At 36.5% G+C, this 20,799-nt stretch overlaps 1 protein-coding gene across 6 annotated transcripts; it reads left to right on the forward strand.

Annotated features, from left to right (window-relative positions):
- Nucleotides 1–11,894: 11,894 nt before the first annotated feature.
- Nucleotides 11,895–20,400, forward strand: LOC120782265 (calcium uptake protein 3, mitochondrial). 6 transcript variants are annotated; one of them, XM_040114436.1, is made up of 11 exons: nucleotides 11,895–12,150; nucleotides 15,091–15,229; nucleotides 15,293–15,403; nucleotides 15,523–15,570; nucleotides 15,636–15,718; nucleotides 16,198–16,260; nucleotides 16,517–16,597; nucleotides 17,178–17,276; nucleotides 17,856–18,261; nucleotides 18,334–18,491; nucleotides 20,319–20,400. In XM_040114436.1, exons 1-11 carry the CDS (start codon nucleotides 11,938–11,940, stop codon nucleotides 20,394–20,396), a joined length of 1,479 nt encoding a protein of 492 aa, XP_039970370.1. In that variant the 5' UTR covers nucleotides 11,895–11,937; the 3' UTR covers nucleotides 20,397–20,400. The 6 variants fall into 6 exon arrangements, with proteins under 6 accessions (XP_039970370.1, XP_039970369.1, XP_039970372.1 ...); XM_040114435.1 differs by lacking the exon at nucleotides 20,319–20,400 and having other exon boundaries at nucleotides 18,334–18,787; XM_040114438.1 differs by lacking the exons at nucleotides 17,178–17,276; nucleotides 20,319–20,400 and having other exon boundaries at nucleotides 18,334–18,787.
- Nucleotides 20,401–20,799: the final 399 nt, after the last annotated feature.

Raw genomic sequence — 20,799 nt, forward strand, 5'->3', positions numbered from 1 at the left:
AAGTAGTGGTAGGGCTCAGGAGACGAAGAACGGCCTGGGCGGCCAAAAAAATTTTGTAAGACTGGAAGCATTACTGTTCTTGTTGTAGCGGCAGATCTCTGCCGAGTTGACAGTCCTTGACCGGATAAAAATCCGGGTCCATTCCTATTACGTAGACCCGACTGTCCGTTCCCACGTAGAATACTGTTGTTAAACACTATAGAAACAGGCAGATTCATTGGGAGTCACAGCCATTCAAAACTTTAAAAAGTAGTCGGGTACATTCAAACCAAGGAAATTCGGTGCCTTATAAATTGGCGCTGAAGGACGATTTTGCATGTCAGAGATGCTGCTTGAACGCTGCAGGATTCAGACTCTTGATAGAACATGGATCCATTACCACAACCAAGCGCAAAAAATCATATGTAAAACCTGGTCAACCAGCCAAATATACGACAAAGCCGATTATTCACCGCAAAGCTCTGTATTTATTTTATGAGCTTCTAAGTCCGGGTGAAACCATTAAAGAGGAACGCTACCGACAACTACTCATCGAATTGAAGCGAACGATTGCCGAAGAAGTCAAGAATTTTCGATTAGACACGAAGCAATAATTTTCCATCATGACAACGCTAGACAAACTTTTTGAAAAACAGGGGCTGGGAACCCTTTTCCACCCTTTTGATAGCCCAGCCTTGCCCGTTCTGAGTGTTATTTGTGCCGGTCGAGGCAAAACGCCTTTACGGAAATACAATTCACATTAAAACGTCTTCTTCTTTATGGGCGTAGACACCGCATACGTGATTATAGCCGTGTTTACAACAGCGCGTAAGTCGTTCTTCATTTTCGCTGTTGGGCGCCAATTAGAGATTCCAAACGAAGCCAGGTCCTTCTCCATCTAGTCCTTTCAACATAGTAAAGGTCTTCCTCTTCCTCTGCTTACTAGGCAGGTGCTGCGTCGAATACTTTCAGAGGTGGAGTGTTTTCGTTCAGACCACATACCAGCGTAGTCGCTATCTTTTAATTCGCTGAACTAAGTATGTCAATGGCTTCGTATATCTCATACAGCTCATCGTTCCATCGAATACGGTATTCGGTGTGGTCAATGCGCAAAGAATCATAAATCTCCTGCAGAACCTTGCACTCGAAAACTCGTAAGGCCAACTCATCAGATGTTGTTAGTCTCCATGCCTCTGCAGCATATAGCAAGACAGGGAGACCGAATGACTTGTAGAGTTTGGTTTTTGTTCGTCGAGAGAGGACTTTACATACTTCTCTATTGCCTACTTAGTTCAAAGTAGCACCTGTTGGCAAGAGATATCCTGTGTTGAATTTCGAAGCGGACATTGTTGTTGCTGTTAATAATGATTCCGAGATAGACGAAATTATCTATGACTTCGATATTATGACGTCAAAAGTGACGTGGGAGCCAAGTCATGAGTGCGACAACTGTTTGTATGCTGCCAGGAGATATTTCGCCTTCCCCTCGTTCACTTCCAGACCCATTTGCTTCGCTTCTTTTATCCATCCCGATGATATCGCTCTGCATAAAATCGAGTTACGGAAATGAAATAGAATATGCGAGATGAATTGAAATATTTTTCATATTATTTCCACATTAATTTCACCAGCGGCTACCTGTTCGAGTCCAAAGCCAACAGCACCCAAACCCAAAGTGGCGCCAACGTCCAGTCCATTCAATTTAGTAGCTGATTGCATAAACAGTTTACTAAATTAATTATATCATCATTAGGCAGTGGAGAGCCAACTAGACACGCCAACCTCACTTGTAAGTTGACCACCCAAAGCGCAGATTGACAAAGTCTTCAAGTACGATAATTAAATTATGTAAAATATGTTGTTATAAATAACGATAAACGACATTAAATACCGGCGAGGCTTCTTATCGAAATACGTACGTATATATAAGAGAGCGAGCTTTAAAGCACATACTGGAAAAAATCAACACAACTAACCGAAATTTACCGAAAAGTTCAACGATAATGGACGCACAAGGCCGCTGATAAAGCAAGCGCCCAGAGTTGATAGCTTTCCCAGCTCAAAAATCAAACGTTAAGGCATGTAGACGCTTAGCTTCACCAATTTCTTGAGTGGAGTAAGCACAAAGCTACGCTAAAAGTAACCTGCGATGGCACTACCGTAGATCATACGCACTGCGCGGCGAAGATAACTTTTAATGGCACTAATTTGTTTGAAAAAAGTCAACCAAATGGGAATGTGGAAAGGCAGAGAGCCAGGCAGATATCAACAAATATCAAATGACAATTGAACTAGCCTCAAACGAAGGTGACTTTGAAAGAGTGTCTATCAGCTTGTAGAATTTATTGAAATTAACAACAATAACAATTAATAAAAATACAACAAATCGTAGACAAATGCACAAAATCAATTAGGCAATGCACACATGCCTACAAACTGCAGACAAAGATAATAATAATAATAACAACAACAAATAGCAATAGCATACCAATGCCATCCTGTTTGCCCAAAGTGAGTTTTCCAAAGCTGTGTCCCGTCTAAGTTTATACAATCTCTAAGCGGTTTACTAAGCCTCATCAGCGGCGCGTACGTGCATCTCATATTACAAGCCTGAGAACAGCGGCTAGCTGACTGTCTGCCAGAATACGTGGAAGAACAAATACTTTGACAACAATTTTTTCTTGTTGTTGTTGTTATGAAATGAGTTGATATTGTTTTTGGTTGGAAGCGTTATAAAAGTCAAAATACATTTGAGGTGATTAACTTCAAGACGACACAATTGCTTGAAGTCAAGATACCGTGGAAATAAAGTAAAAAAAAAAAATATTATCTAAGGAAGCATAAGCACGAGTGTAAACGAAGTTTTTGTACCCAGCGTACAACGGAGCGTACAATGGTACAGTTTATGTCAGAGTTTAAGTACCATTAGTAGATGCAAAGTTCTCGTCACATATTTTGTCAAATTAAAGTCCTTGCAGTCTCAAGCAGTGGTGACCATTATGATGACATAAGCTTATGCCTCGTATTCCTTATTTTAGGTCTGCATCAGGACTTACTCACAAAGCAATTTTCTCGCGAACACTTCAGAGTCATCTGATATTAACTTGCAGTATTGATCCGGGAGGGAGGAGTCATGTTCTCTGAGCACCATTCATTTGGTAGTGGCCAGAAACAATTATTTTACATATGGCTCAAACAGCTCACGACTTTCGAAAAATGAACATCCGTTTGAAGGCGAGCTAAAGTAAGAAGGCGACCCATCAATCGCCAGGGTTGTGCGCTGGGTTTGGTAGCCGCCGTGTAAAAAACGCCTCTTAATGAGAAAGAAACAATAGCCTGCTGTTGTAAATTTGGCTATAACCGCGTAAGCGATGTCTACGCCAATAAAGACGAAGTTAATCTGGTTTGAACTTACCTTCGCGCTGCCAGCTCAAAGTACTTTTAACTGCTACCATACGCCCTAACTCTCAATTCGGAACTGTACCGTCAATAATCGAACCGTCTGAAGGAAGCAGTTGTCCAGAAGCGGCCAGCTTTGGCCAGGTTAGGTTAAGAGGTCGATTCTCCGCCGGTCCGTTTTGTTGCCTAAAACTTCTAATGGAACATAAGACCCTTACAAATTGAAAAAGCGCTTTGCGCCTATCCCAAATACGTTGAAACGGTAAATGTCAGTTTAGGCTATATCTCCTGGTTTGCCGAAGGTTAAATGCATTCATGCATATTTGATAATGTCCAACAAAAGCCCCTACCAAGATGAACTTTTCTAAGAACTTCTGCCATCTACTCTAGGCCAAAAGCATCTTCCAGTCGCACAAGCGCCGGTCGTTACCCAGCCCCTACTAAGCGTATGCGAGACCATTGGTCCAGTGCTAGAACGCAAGACGCCCCAGAGATCCCACTCGGTCCCATTCCTATGCGAGCGGGTCAAGTTTTGGACAATAGCAGAAGATAGCTATATTTGTAATAAAGCTTTTGATGTTGGTCGGCATGCGAATTTAACTCGTTTTATAAAATGATAATACGAATCTTTTACCATTCCACCACAGAGGCTGTCAATACCTTTAAAAACTGTCAAATGCCTTGAGCAACATATTGTGCGCAGGTATAAAAGGGTGCAGGAACGCTCATTATTGAATTTAAATCGAAAGCGCCAGACTTAATCATTGCAGAAGTGGAAGATGTATGGACTTTCAGCCAGTGAAAGCCGTCGTCCCGCTTCGTGGCAGAAGACGAGCACGCAACCGTCGCACAGCAGCGGCAAGTAGCGGCGGGAATGCATGGGCGCGCAGCAAGCACATGGGCGGTCATCAAACTCACGCACATGCTTACAACAACAACATCAATTCAAATTTGACGCTGCGATAACCACACCACCAACTTTTGGTGGCGTTTTAACGCTTTTCGTCTTCGAGATGTTGATTTTGTGACTTTTCGGCGAGACTGGCAACGAAATTGGAAAAAAGTTCACAGCGCCTCACAACTGCAGGGCAACATTGGGATCATTATCGCGCCTTTTGAGTGTGCGCTTAATCCTTCAAGATCGCTGATCGGCGATAAAGTTCCGTATGCGCATGCGACACAATAAAATGTGAATTATATGAGAATTGTATACGTCGCCTGGTTGCTTCATCTTCCAATGAAGATTCTAAACAACCGATTAAATACCAGCAGCGGGTTTGTATTACGCTGAAATAAGGAGCGCTTAAAGAAATTCGTTCTTTATTCCCACTCTTTCCTCTGCTTTATTCTTAGTTGCTACCACTTTGCGTCTGTTTTTCCTTTTTTTTTGTTTTTCTCGTCACTTTTGATTGAGTAGGGTGTTGGACAATTTTCGGTATCACACACTCAATTATGTCACTAAACATTTATGTCTACCTCACTGGGTTTACATATTCACCGTCGCGAGCAGAATATTCGAATTTTCGAGGAGCTTTTGTACTGCGAACAACATGTTCATTTCTTACGATCGCCTCTTATACTATTATAAATTTTAATCATGCGCGATGGAAACCTCACGCTTAAGTTTCCATGCAATTATGTGCAATTATTTGCACTTAAGGATACTGAATTAAAATATTACTTTTCGAAATTAATTCAATAAACGCTCCCAGTAAAACATGCGAGGTAAGTATTGAAACGATCACTAGGCAACTAACGAGTAATCCAAGTAGAAGTGCTTTTTTCAATAGCCTCTTTTGACAGATCGCGCGTGAGTCGTGTCAAACAGTCAAGTTCGTGGAAAGACTTACGCCTGAATAACGTTTAGAAATCGTTCAATTTTATTACGAAAATTTCGTTTTTTAAAGGATGTATTTTGCGCGCTTCAGTCCACTTATGATCAACCTAATCGGCCTACTGAGCGTACTATTCGTAACACCATCACCCATTTTGAGACCCAGCATTCCATTATTAGACTACGTTCAGCACTCAGTGAAGTAAATATAGCAACCGTAGCTGAAAATGTACACGAAGACCGTGGAGAGTCGATTCAGCGCCGTTCGCAGCAAAGCAGACTGAGGTATGAAACGACTTGAAGCATTTTACGTCGAGATCTTAAATTTAAAGCGCACGAAACACAGCTTGCGCAAGAACTGAAGCCGCTCGAACTTCTCAAGCGACATCTCTTGAAAACTTCCAAGAAGATCCGACGTTTCAGACTCATTTCTGGCTCAATGGGTATGTAAAAATTGTCGAATTTAGGAAGAGCAACCTGAAGAGATTCAAGAGCTGCCATTTCATCCAGAAAAAACAACGATTTGGTGTGGTTTGTGGGCTGGTGGAATCATCGCAGTTTTATGTGATTATGCTTAACATACCTATGCCGAATCGATCATGCAAATCGATCATGTTGTGATAAACGGAAGACACGTCTCCAGTGTTTTAGACATGCGTACGCTCCGAGATCCTAACTTTGACTCGGACTACTACGCCTCTGTGCAGCAAAAAACGCACGTCAACAAACACAAGGAAGGTTCGACGTCGAAAAACTGTAATCACAACAGACAGCGGAACAGTTTTCTACTCGACTTGCAGCCCTTGTATCTGCACTTATGTAATGCCTTCCAAACACCGGCGATTCTTCTCCTTTTTTGCACTACTTCCAGCTAATTGAAACATCTTTATTGCCAACAAATTGTAACTGACATAAAATCCTTAATAACAACATGCCAAAGTCTCTCCAACACGCATAAATATTAAATTACTTGCGCTCATTGTTGAGTTTTCAAGCATTCACTTTGCACTTTGCCGCAGGATATTTGCGTTCGAGTTGGCAATGTGGATGGGAATGGGAGCTGCTTCAGTTGTGGCATTGTCGTCTTCCTTCCCGAAATCAATTGAACGTGAGCCGAAACAAATGTGAAACGATGCAATTTTGAGAGGCGTGAACAAGCATTTTATTGCCCAACGAAAGGTCGCTTTTACGACCAAACAAATTGCACGAGCGCGCTGCGTGGCACAGCTTCTACCGCTGAGACGCGGCTGTGTGTTGGCCACTCTGTGCGGTTAAGTTGTGTGTGGGAGCCTTTTGGCATTTTCAATATTTGTTAAATTAAATGGTTTATGGCTATTTATTACAGTTGTTGTTGTAGTTATTGTTTTCGAAAAACGACTTTTTCACTCTTCGAAGACAACAATTAAAAAATCGAACTTAAAAATACACAACCGCACTTGGGAAGCGATGTTGGCGCTTGGGTAATTAAATTACTTTTACGAGCTCATTGAAAAACAGCAAATAGCAATATAAGCATGTTATACGGGAGTACTTATACGGCAGATCAACAACAACCAGTCCTACGAGCGATTGCAAGCCTTTCGCCGCCGCGCTCACTTTCTGGGACAATGCGAGCGTGGCGAGCGCGCATGCACAGCAGGCAGCAAATGCTTTTCGGACGCAACACGAAAATCAAAAACATAAACCGAATAAACCTCAAAAGAAATTGTGATGTGGCCAAGATTATGAGCCGATCTTAATCTCTAGCCGGGCAATACTCAAACACATAATAATAATTTTGTTGAGAAGTTATGAAGTGTCAATATAGCATTCTAACTACTTTGCGCCGCGTTCGGCTGATTGCGATTGCACAGCAGCAGCAATGGCAGTCGCAGTCGCAGTCACAGTCTTAGCCGCTGTGACACTGACCACAAATGTCTTACCGTCTGCCGATGCATACCGAGCGAGGCGCGCCGTAGGCGTGTTGCTTTGCATTTTCACACATGCGCAGTCGGCTAGCATGGGGCGGGCGCGTTGATAAGCAGCCAGCGCTTGGCCTTATGGGTCGCTTGTGCATGCGGCGTTCCTGCGGTAAGCGCCGTCTAATGCCATTGGCCAAATGTGCACAATACAAATTTTTAGCTGTAATCCTCGGGTAGTCACACACACATTTAGCCATTTATGCATTTCGAAGTGATTATTAAAATTTATTAAATTATTCTACAACATTATAGACTTATACATATGTTTGTATATGCATACATACTCTTATTTACAGTTGGTGCAGCATACGCCTGCTGCTATGCGCATACCTCGCGGCTTGGTGAAATCAAAATGGACCCAATGGTTGGGCGACACTAGTCAAGCGCTTCTGCTGCCCCCCTCTGGCTTAGTGTCGCGGTCAACATTTCTATTACTCACCTCTGTCCAAGACGTTTTTATTACATTTTCTTATTAATTATTGAAATTAGAAATTTGAGTAGCGTATGCCTCCCAACAGCACCACCAACCGCTCCAGCAATGTGATTTATGCGAATTACATGGAAATCCGTGGCGCGACATAATAATTTCTTCGTATTATTATTATTGTTATTGTTATTACTGCCATGGGCGTTTAGAATGTCAACGCAGCTATAAAAAAATGTTGTAACGAGCGTATCGGTATCTCAGGGTCAGCAGGATAGCGAAAGGATGCGGCACTAGAGAGCGTGGGCGGTTTATTGGTAGTCATTAGCATGTCCAAATATTGAATTTATTCCTTTTTATTATTGTTTTTGGTATTTTGGTGCTATTTGTGCGTCTATTCTTCGTCTTATTCTTCGCCGCCGTATTTGAATAGCTCGGCCCGTTATTCAGCGGCCTCCGCCGCTTTGTTGTTCTTCAGGCGGGTAATTGCTATGCGAACTTCTTCATGGTCGGGCAATGGAACGTCTGCTCCATCGTTATCGATTGGGGAATCGAGTTCGCCTTACGATAAATCTTTTATTGAGCCCTTGACTCAACTCGTAGTAGTTGCGCAGTCAATACACTCGGCTAACAGTTTTTTATATTTTATGTATTAGAAACATAAACAGCAGGGCCGTAGCGATAAAATCTAGACCCAGGGATGATTATAGTGAATTGTTGGAGAAAAAATCTTCAGAAAATTGTTACCACTGAGAACGCCAGACCCGAGAGACATTGTCGCCGAGCTCTACAACTATAACTATTAAAGCAATAAAAGTGTTCACTATTTCGGTCGACTTCTTTTAGTGCTGAATTGCAATTATCATTTTTTCATATTTCAAACTGGGAACATATAGCATAGTGTTCCTGAAAAGTGTTTATGCTACTTCTCGATACTTCCAAAATTTTCATTTATCTCAATTTACTCGGACCTTTACCAAGAATTCAATGTGCGTCTCTGCGTACTGCACCGCATATGTAAGATGAAATGATACATATTATTCCAAATTAACAAGAGCAATAGATTCTTATTTACATATTGGAGTAACACGCATAGCTATAAGAAGAAATGCGATATAAGCGAATTCGCTGAAAATACAAATGTATAAAAATCGTGTTTCAGTTTACGGTTCACTCGCATTGTGCAGCAAACACTTTTATGTAACTTGATCATTTGACAAGTTGCCCAATTCTATTTTCGGTATTTAGAAACATAAATGCATATGCTCCTTGCTTTATTGCGGCACATGTCGGCTAACATGCCAAGAACTCATAAAAGCACAATTTCTGTTTGCAATAATATACTAAGTGCGCTTGCTGAAATGAATAATAATATAGACATCTGAGACAATACATTTTCCAAACACATGTTATAAGACCCCCAGCCGAGGCTTTTATTGGAGGATAATTCGCTAGATTGTTGGACAGTTCCGTAGTCATATTCATAGTATCGTCACCACTAATGATCCGTTTCATAAATGTAGGATACTCAGCTACGTTGTCATTCATCCCTTTAGTGACCACTGCTCGACGTGGTTCTGGCAAAGATTCGGGTCTTTTGGTGCAAGTCTGGCATTGACACGCTTTACACCCAAAACATTAACCAAAATGTGTTGAATCGATCCATAGGACAAGCTGAGATCTTCTGCTATCTCTCTGATGACAGCGGCAGCCAATTCATTGGTGGAATGAGGAAATTGCCACGCCGAGAAAGCTTACTCATTCAGCTAGACGTCAAATAAAGCATAACCAGAGTGAAGTCGGCAATTACCCACAGTAAAAAATTGTGTTTTGAGAATCTCTGTGAAGAACCAATTTTCTATATCAAGCACCGAAACTATGCTGCAAGGCCACCCCCGTTAGTCAGGGAAGAAGAGCTGTTGGCCATAGCAAAGAAAATAAAAAAAACTCCAAAACACCTGTATTAGATGGCATACTCAACAGAGCCCTGAAGGAAGCTATAAACTAAAAACCTCAACTGTTTGCTCGACACAATGGGTACCAATCCCGGAAACCGGAAGATTATCAGAGAGACAATACGGCTTTATAAGAAAGGGATTCACTTTTGATTATTGGGGCGCCTAAAATAGTATCGGTAAAGGCAGAGGAGAAAACCACTGGTATCAAAATGTGGCAGCAGCGGTAGCAACCCTCATCCACTCGCAGATGGACAGATAACATAGGGATCTGAATTTCCATCTGACCAAAATATTTAGTGGACATGGGTGCTTTAGAAGCTAGCTTTACAGATTCCACAATAACATTAGTCCGAACTGTCCGATGTGTTATACTCTGTACAGAAGACTCTGAATATGAATTATTCCATTGACCTTGCTTTTCAAATACTGGGTGATAGGTTTACGGACGGAGCGTCTGTTTTCATAATTACAAAACTGAGACTTTTTCAATAGATTAGGCATCCTCCCAGACTTAAATGACCTGTCCCACCCACGAAGTAATACTATATCGGTGGTTCCGTGGGGAGTCTTGAGTTGGGAGTAGGTTAGATTTAGCTGTTTAAAGTTCCGCACGCCGGCTATCGATGCTTCTCCCTACTAAAAAAAAAAGGTTGTACCAATCCTTTAAATGATTCATTTTTATCGCTTAGTCTTTCGCCCGCATTTTCAATTAGTCCAGTCCGGGTCATTTTTGATCAGATGGTATACGTATAAAATTGTGTTGCTAAGCAAGTCAATCATTTTTTTCTTTTTTTTTTTGTCGCAAACAGAAACTTGGCGCCTTCTTCTTCAACAAAACAATCAAAATTAATTAATGTAGAAAGATTGTTGTTACACCTCAATTGAAACAAATAGAAATAGCTTCGCAACTATTCCAATTTGGCACCAAAAATAAGAATGTAAAAACAAACGTTTCAGCGACACATGAACATATGTATGTATTTAATAAACATTATGCATGCACATATGTATGTAGGTATGTATGCTTACAACTATGTATGTAGATTTATTTCGCTGAACCAACGAACACGTCATTATATGCGAGTTGGTTGGACTGCATGTATGTACATATGTATATAAATGCCATAATCAAGCAAATATGCAGATTCATGTGACAAACACACACATACGAACTTACAGATAAACATGTACATATGTATATGTATGTACGAGTCTTAAAATATCGCATATTGAAGATACAAATGTTCTCGTTGCCCCTGTGACTTTAGCTTGTTATTCGTTAACCGCGCATCAACAACTTTGCCAGTGATTTTCACCATCGAACAGTGTCCTATGAAGATACTCGTAAACCCATACACATTCATACACATTTGCTCACCTTCAATCCAATTGCATGTTCGGCTTTCTATGGCCCTCTGTGACCTGTTTCTAGCAAACTAAGTGTGTTTGCATGTATGTGTATATGTAGCTCTTTTTGCATTGACTTTTTAGCTGCACACGATCACTCGACAATAACACAATTTTCGCAATATTTATGCGTTTCAACCTGGAGCCATCTTCATCCCACTTGGCTGCATATATATGTATGTATGTAATATGTACATACATACATACGTAAGTGTTTGAGTGCATGTGAATATTTTCTATTCCCTAGCCAATCGGGTAGGTGTGTAAATATTGACATTGCATTAGTTTTGCATGGCACGCTAACAGAGGTCGAATAATTTAGACTCGTTTGTTACCCACCACATAAATTCTAGTTTATCTAAGTTCACTTTTATTTGGTGTCGATGATGAGGATGTGCTGATTAAAAGCATAGATTTACCTACATATTCATCTACACAGGCATATGTATGTACATACATACATATATTAGCAGATGCTTTATATATGATATATACTAGTACATACACATACATATGTACTTATGTATAATTAGCTTTTATCATTTCGTTTATATACTATTTTATAATTTTATACACATATATAACTATTTCTTTCCGTTTATTTTTTTATATTATTGCTTTTACTTTATTTTTATTTTCTTTTATAACAGCCCTTTATATTATATTTTTTTCTTTTCATTTTAATTTGTATATACATATCTTCATTTTAGTAGCTTTTATTTTATTTTTTTAAATTTTCATTCGATTATATACTAAATATTAAAATTTATATTTAAACTTCAAAATCCAAACAATCAAATTAATTTTAATTCCTATTTGTAGTCGTTCCAATTCCAAATAAACAATTTATCTTACGCTATACAACCCTACCAGCAGCAGCAAGTAGTCTATGCTGGCAATGCCGCCTAGTTGTCATTTATTTTCAATTAGTTCTTCGTTGATTTTCTTATTTGTGCTGTTATCGTTTTTCGGAGTATGGCTGCATTTGGTAGAATTGCGAATCGAGTGTTAAATTTAACACCAAATTTGCGACCATTACAAAGAAATCTTCACAAATTAAACAGTGCCAAAAGTGTGCCAAAGAATTATACAAAATATTTAGTGCTTGTGGGTGGTGGTCTGACTGCGTTGATATGTACAAATTATCTCAAAAGCGAACGTTTAGACGCTGCTTTTCGCATGCGAAAGGTGAGTTGTTGTGCGTGAAGAACATAGAAATATGAGTTTTCTTACGAATATATTTCATACATACTAACTAAAGTTTTAAGTAATGCTAATTGGAATATAATAATTTTTTTGGAAATTCGATTGATTCATAGCGGAAGCTTTTTTTGCGAAGGGTGTACGGGTGCAGGTGTGCGTTATCTAGTCTATTTTTAGTTGCAAATTCCTTTTTTGACATTCATAACTTGTATGCTTCTTCTTCAAACAATGTCAGCTGTTTTTTGTTTTGGTCTATTTGTTAAGCGCCAATAAAAAACAACTACAATTTTAAGCAACTAGTAGGGGTTATTGCACTTTTTTCAATGAACTTCATTTGTTATTTTGATTATAACAGGTATTTTTGGTATTCTATTTATGAGTCACATTCAAGTTCCATTAAAATTATTTTATAATTTCTGACTAAAAAATTTTGATCTTACGTTTTTCATCAGAGCTTATAAATAATTTAATTTTATTATCGCAAAAATTGTATTTATATTCACGCTTTTTAAATATTAATTTCATAAATAGTTGACGTAGTCGTATATAGTATGTACATATACATATCACAATATCATCAATAAAAGTCATTTAGGCAAATTAATAATTTTTTTTAACATAATTTTATTCATAAAAGTCATTCAGACAAATTAATATATTTTTAACATAATTATTACTAATATATTTATATCCGCTTAGGCATGACATAATTTTAGAATACAATAGACAATGTCAAGTTTACAAATTGCTTTTAAAAGGCGTATTATACTCACCAAAGCCTTACCAATTTGTTCCGACCTGCAACAATTCAAAGCATATTGAAACGTATTGAATTTGTATGCCTGCCACCCAGAGTGTAAATTATGACGGCGCTTAATCCATGGCATCCCAATGTCAAAGCTGCCGGCGGAGAGACATACAAACAATGGCACTCCCGCGAAGCGCAGTCAAAACAAAACTACATAACCAGACAATAATAACACTTAGACACCCACACAATATCGACAATCGAATTTATCCCTCGGGGCACACATTTTTATTTTGGACTACAACTGACAGTACAACAATGTCGCAAATGCCACAACAAACCTGTAAACAAATGTAATCTGTAGGTAGACGCATGCAAGTGTTTATCTATTTATTATCAGGTATGCTACTCAAATTTGAATGCAATTAAATTTTGAATGATTTACAATTGAAGACAAAAGGCGGTGTCTAAATTGTTTGCCTGTCCTTTGTACAATGCATTAATGCGCTTTAAAAAATCCTATGGTGGCCAAAAGCAAAAGGTGTCTGTCTCTCTGCTGTTGCCAACAACGATGATGAATACGCGTTTCTTGAATTGATTGTCGCGCCTGCCACCGTCAATTGCCACCTACAAAACAACCATAACCCAATATTGTGGCATAAATTACTTTGCATGTATGAATATGTTTATATAGCATACACATACATGTGTATTTTAATGCCTCCTTGTATTCCTATATGGCTGCTGAGTCGCCTCGCGTAGAGGATGATGTCACACAATTATTAAGAATTATTGTCAATACTCTGTGGTAGGTGGGTCCCGGTATGAACACAATTGTGCTTCAAGCAGTAATGAATGAATGAATTTCAAACATATCGATCTATCTAATAAAAAAAAAAGTAATAATTATGATGTTAAAAAGTTTAAATATGAATAAGCACACTTTGAACTCCCACGAGGGCTCCATGGCAGAGTGTATAGTCATTCCGGAATAAGTGTACCATGTTCATTTTTAAATAGATGTAGGGCTGTGGCGCGCATGTGTAACTGACAAGAGGGCACGTGATTGCGAGTGCGCTTTAAGTATGTTGTTTTAGTTTGAAATTAGACGATATTGTGTTATTAAAAAAGTGACTCAGAGATTGATGGATTGCTGGTGTAGATTTTGCATAAATACAAAATATATAAAATACACATATATAAATTTCCTAAATTTATTTACTTGAGTTGTATTATTGCCTTCGAAATCGTTGGTAGCGTGAAATGCATACTCAAGTTTTTCAGGTTGTTAACGCCGGATTTATTTATTACTGTTGTAAAATTTATGAAATTGATATTGACTGCTGCTTTATTGCAGTCAATAACAATGATAATAACTTCAATGATGGCAATAAAGATTATATGAGACAATATATGTACATAATATTTAAATGTGGGAAAATGGCTAGGCTTTGTTTACTGAGAGGAGTTGATAATAATAACACAGACTCTTAAGGAGTCTTTTACTCGACGAGATATCTACGTTTTAGCATGGAATATTTTGCTAGGCTGGTCCTACTACATTTATAGTAATTTTCTAGAAAATAAACTAAAAAATCAAAATTAAGTTGTTTTATGGAAACTTTTTGTGCAGGGTATTCTGGGTATAACCGAAGTTCATTTTTTTTTTCTTGTTCGAACCAAAACCACTGACTGTAAAAAGAAAATAAGCATTACTTTATTTCATTATATCTTTAAATTTGTTTTCAATTGATATAAACCTTTTTCCCAACGCATCGCAGACGCATTTGGTTGTGTAATCATCAAGTGAGATACAAATCTCGCATATATTTCATTCAAGTATTACAACATCTTCATACACCTTCTTTAGAATTCGGCGATTAATTGCCAACGTATATATTTAAAATTTATCACACAGTTCCTTGCACATTCATCAATTCAACACGGTACTCTGGTATATTTACATAAACGGTTAGCAAACTGCTTTAATACTTGCTTGTAAATTTGTTTTTGCGTAAGTTGGAAAAGTATAGAATTACCAATTTCGCCAGAACATTAATCAGCACCAGCGAGAAACTGGTTGTGTGTAATGCGTATTATATGTAAGGCATTTACGTTTACACTCCCTATAAGTATTTATTTTTATCATATTGTGTTTTTCTTTTGTTAATGTATAGAGCGAAGATGAAAATTTGCTTAAGAAATTGACGTCACGTGAGCGCCGCTTCATCAAGTTCGCATCGGTGGAATACCGCGGCCAATTGTATATGACACCGCAAGATTTCCTAGATTCTGTGGTTGAGCAAGAGCCAAGACGTAAGCGCAAAATGTTAACAAAATTAACAAACTCTTAAAGAGAATATTGTGTTATAATTGCAGCACGCCTGAAACGACGCATGCTGAGTGACCAAGACTTGCAGACCATAAAAGACAACACACCGCCCTTGAAGAAAGGCTCAAAAATGCTATTTCGCACACTAAGAGACAGAGGTAATATTTGCAGCTACTATTTTAGAATTAAAATCCATAGTATAATATTATATTATACTTAAAAAGCTTTAAATTTTCAATTATATTTTTAAGTGCTAAGTTTTTTGCTTTATTTTCAGGCATTGTTTCGTACACAGAGTATCTCTTCCTGTTATCCGTTTTGACAAGTGAGTTTATAATGAGTTTACTTTCCAGCAAATAAATATGCACATTAAACAAATGTTTCTTATAGAGCCCATTTCTGGTTTTCGCATTGCATTTAATATGTTCGACACTGACGGCAATCAACGCGTTGAAAAGGATGAATTCCTGGTGGTAAGTGAATTGTGTTCGGTAAATGTTTCGTAAATTATCTGGCAGTGAATGGTTTAAATAAAAGAGTGCATTTTTGGTATATAAAAATATTTGTACAATTAAGCGATAAACAATTTTTATTAAAATGTTTTGAACAGTAAAATTATGAAAAAAATTTAAATTTGATGTTTAATTTAGAAGACTGTAAAACACTTCAAATGTTAATTTTTTACTAAATTTTACTCAAAAAAGTTTAATGTAAAGTGATATTTAATATAAAGATTATATTCAAAGTTATAAAAATTATTACTTTAATTAAAAATAGCATTCTCTTATTTAAACACATCAAACTCAATCAACTTTTTCTGCTAACATTACTGTTTTTTCACAATAATTTAATGTATTTAAGTTTAATTATAGATATAATTTATTTTTTTCTTCTATGACTTTATTTTGCTTTATATAAGTATATCATTTTCTTTTTCTATTATTTTGTGCAGATTTTGAGAATTTTGGGTGGTACTTTCAAGCAGTCTAAAGTCGACGAAGAAACGCGTAAGCTTGTAAGCATTTGTTTCCAAAATATATAAAAAAAAAAAACCTAACCTATGTTTTTATATGAAAATGATGTATAAGCATAAAATTTGTTTATAAAAAGTGTGTAATTAGTACTTTTTTAAATTTTCGATAGCCTGCGGTGGAAGCGTAATGAACTTCAAAATGATAGGTTAATTGCAGTTGCTTTTTATATCGCTAACAATTCCACATAAATATTAAATCAATTGTTTTTTTTTCTTACTCATAAATTTATTGGTTTAGTTGTTAAGTTTACTTTGGACTCAAGAAACTGCGGATGAAATATTTTTCAAAGCTACAAAAAAAGCTGACGAAAGCAACGATGTAAGTCAAATATGTAGGAAAGTTTATTCAACTATTATGTTTGCTGTTCTGTTTTATCCTATTTCTCTCTTTCTCAATGATTTTGTTCAGTTGAAATTTATTTTAGAAATTTACAGTTGAGTTACAATATACTTACACACACATACATATAAAAAATATCCGCAAATCTTGGCTTCTGTACTAGACCCGCTCTAGCGCTCAGCGATAAAAAATAAACCGCTTCACCTGTAAACACTGTTGATAGTCTAAGTAAAATATACTACATATTTACTCGGTATGTTATCAATGAGCATGTATCTCGGCATACTGCCGAATAGTTGCCGTAGTGCTGAAACTGATTTTTGTTTTTAATTTCCACGCTTTACACGCTTTTTACTTTAAATTTTACTTTAGCAGTATTTTGTTGTTATTTTTGTTGTATTGTTATTTCTTGTATGCTTTGGCAATATTTTGTTGTTTGAAGTTTACATTTTTGTTGTATTTATTTTATTTCTGCTGTCGCATTCATATTTTCTGCGCCATTTTATTAATCGCATGATATTTGATTGTTTTTGTGCCAAAACTAACACGCTTACAACAGATGGAAAGCATTTTTAGTGGTGTCTGGAAGGATAAACGACGTTCCAAGGACGATAGCGATAAAAAGCAATCGAAAAATGAACCTGTAAAACGCGCGCAGGTAAGGTATTTGTGTGTAGAGTAAATAAAGTGGTGTGGGATAAATTGTCTGCTGTATATAAATAATTTTAAATAGTGTTGAAAAGCAGCATTTAGTTAATTCAAAATTTTCAGTTGAAATGTGGTTATAATGTCGATATAACCAAAAGTTGTAATTATTTTACATACAAATCACATTTAATACCTTATTCTAGATGTATGTACATATGTGTATCCTCATACGATTGATACAATTTTTTATTATTTTAATTATATACGAAAAAGTATGGTCCTTCTAAAGATTCGAAATTTTGATGAAAAACACCACTTTCAAAGATTTTCGAAAACTAAAAAAATGTATCAATTGTGTAACAACAGCAGCATTGCTAGCTCTACATGTTTTGTGGCCACGCATGATGGTTAATATTATTTACTCTAACCCAATTTTCGAAATATAGTTTTTGTTGAAGCGCTCAAGCATGATACCGTTGTTATTTAAACTAAGTAACTGTTTGAAAATACCCTTATCCAAGCTTAACACACTTAATTTTACAGTAAAACTGTATTGAGCTTATTAATACCGTTAGATACATTTCCACAGGACGATTACATTGCTGACGATGAGGGCCTACAGCGCAAACATCGCATCGATACCACACTACAGATCCATTTGTTTGGCAAGAAGGGCAATCAGGACCTCAACTACGATGGCTTCTACAAATTCATGGACAATCTACAGACAGAGGTGCTCGAATTGGAGTTCAATGAGTTTTCCAAAGGCAATGTGGCGATCACAGAAAATGATTTTGCAAAAATCTTACTACGTTACACCTATTTGAATACGGAGGAATACGATGCATATTTGGAGCGTCTGATGGATCGCGTTAAAGAGGAACGCGGCATAACGTTCGATGAGTTTCGTGACTTCTGTCGCTTCCTCAACAATTTGGAGGACTTTGCAATCGCTATGCGCATGTATACGCTGGCCGATCGTGCCATCTCACAAAGTACACACACATATATTTTTGAGGTTATTTGTTTTCATAAAATTATTTCAATTTCAATTTTTCTCTTCGCAGGTGAATTCTCGCGCGCTGTGAAAATTTGCACTGGCTTCAGCCTTAGTAAACATTTGATTGATACGGTCTTTGCCATTTTCGATGACAATGGTGACGGTATGCTGTCCTACAGAGAGTTCATCGCCATCATGAAGGATCGGGTGCATCGTGGCTTCAAAGTAAGTCATTGGAAAGTACTTGAGTACGATCTGGCTAATGATGAATTTATCGAGGCTGACAAACCGTTGTTTGCGGTGTGGCGTCAACGCGCTTGTCGCCGCTTAGAACATTTCAAGGACGCCGAGTTATTCGCTTAAAACTGACTGACTATTATTTTTACTATCAAAAACTTATTTGAAAGTTTTTAAAATCAATTTAATTGTAAAGAGGCTAGCAGTCCATTTGAGTTCTCTCTCATTTCCTGAGTGCCGCGTGTGCCATAGCATAGTTTGTTCAAAATATTTCCTAACACATTTTTATTTTGTAAAAAGAGTGCATGTTGATACATTTTGTACCCGAATTAATTTTTGTTTATACACATTTCTCATAATTACGATTTTTTATTATTATTTTTAATGTAAAATTTGTGCAATCAGCATGCGCTTACATATCTTGATTTACGTTAGTTTAAAGTTCAAAGTGTCCATAACAAAAATTCACATATTTTGAAAATAATTTTTATTCTCCAATATCTCATTACTCGTTGCGTATCAAATCTTTAAACATACAATTTTTATATGTAATTTGTTCAAAACCATTTCATATGCATATTCTGTGCCATTCCATTTTGTGTTTCATATAAAATATATAAATATCTAAATTCCTTGCTGTTGTTTAATTAACATTATAACATTATTATACTCATTTTTAAGTTTATATCATTTACATGCTTATTAATATTCATATACTTATTTTTAAATAAAAAACTAATAATTTTGAAATATTATTTCATTGTTTTATTTGCCTTTTATATTTGTTAATGTTTATACCTCTATTATATTTTAGTTATTTTAATATTTTTTTCAATCATTAACACATTTACAACAAAAATGTATGATTTTTACAAAAGTTGCATATTCTTAGCCACACTTCCAATACTATACATATACAACATATTGTTGGAGGAACAGTTATGACCTATACTGATTTGGCTCTTATTTTAAGCATGAGATTTTCTCGTGTATATGCTTCTATAGCTTCAAAGTTGAGCAAAAAGCTTTTAGACCATTTTACTTTTGAAACGCAAAAATACAAAATGAAGGTTACTATTTGTAGATAAAAATATTTTAGAAAACTATATACTTATATTATTTTTATTAAAATACGAAAATGTCGATAAAAAATTATATGAACTACTACAATCGTTATCTAACAAAGATTTCTAATGAAAAAGATGAAATTGTTTGTCTGGATACTTCTTAGTATGAGGAAAAAATATGTTTTTTCCTATAAGCTTTATCAGTGCTATCTTTTAAAATAACAGCAAGTTCCTAAACTGTCTAAAATGTTATATATGACACCTATGTACATGTACATATGTGGGAAAATCTACAACGTTTGGTTTATTGATTGGTTGATTGAAAAGGGAGGCGCATGAGTAGCAGACCACGGGCGGCCGCACTGAGCCCAAGCCCATGTTCTTGTTTTAGCGGCTGAAGTCTGCGGAGTTCACAGTCCTTGATAAAAATTCGGTCGGATAAAAAATTCGGGTCCGTTCTGGTTACGTAAACCCAGCGGCTCAGTGGATTTGCTAAAAAAAACCTAATACTTTCCCAACTCATGTCTCTTAAGTTGTAGCATTGAGAGCCGTAGAATATGTGCCTACATCCGGCTGAAGTCTGGACATTCGCATAGATAATGCGACTTATCAACCTCTGCCGCAACCACTTTTTCATTTTCTGCAAGGTTCTTAAGAACTGTTAAACATTTTCTTTTCTTTTGCTTATTCCGTTTTTTTTCCCCAGAAAATAAACAAATAAATAATAAATGTACTCTTTTCTTTGCAGTCCAACGCCAAATCGGAGGGCTGGGACGCTTTCCGGCACTGTGTGAAGCACGAAATGAAGCACGCCGAATCCAAATAAAGCGAAAAAAACAGTTTTCTGCGATATGCTTTTTGTTTGAACGAAAAGCTTGACAACGAAAAAAGTCCAAGCGCGTTTCTTTATATAAAAGTCGTGAAAATACTAGCAAACAAAAAATACCAAATATATTACGAAATAATAGCACAAATTTTTAATTAATAATTAATTACCAAAAAATTAACAATTGCAAAAAATTTAATAATTGCAAACAAATAATAATTGCAAAAATAATAATTAATTTAAAAAAATTTAATTATTTATTAAAAAATAATAATTAATTACAAAAAATTAATAATTACCAAAAAAATTAATTAATTACAAAAATTTAATTGTTAATTAAAAAATTAATTATTAATTAAAAAATTAATTATTAATTAAAAAAATTATTATTAATTAAAAAAAA

This window comes from Bactrocera tryoni, chromosome 1, assembly GCF_016617805.1.
Source record: "Bactrocera tryoni isolate S06 chromosome 1, CSIRO_BtryS06_freeze2, whole genome shotgun sequence".
Classification (NCBI taxonomy): domain Eukaryota; kingdom Metazoa; phylum Arthropoda; class Insecta; order Diptera; family Tephritidae; genus Bactrocera; species Bactrocera tryoni.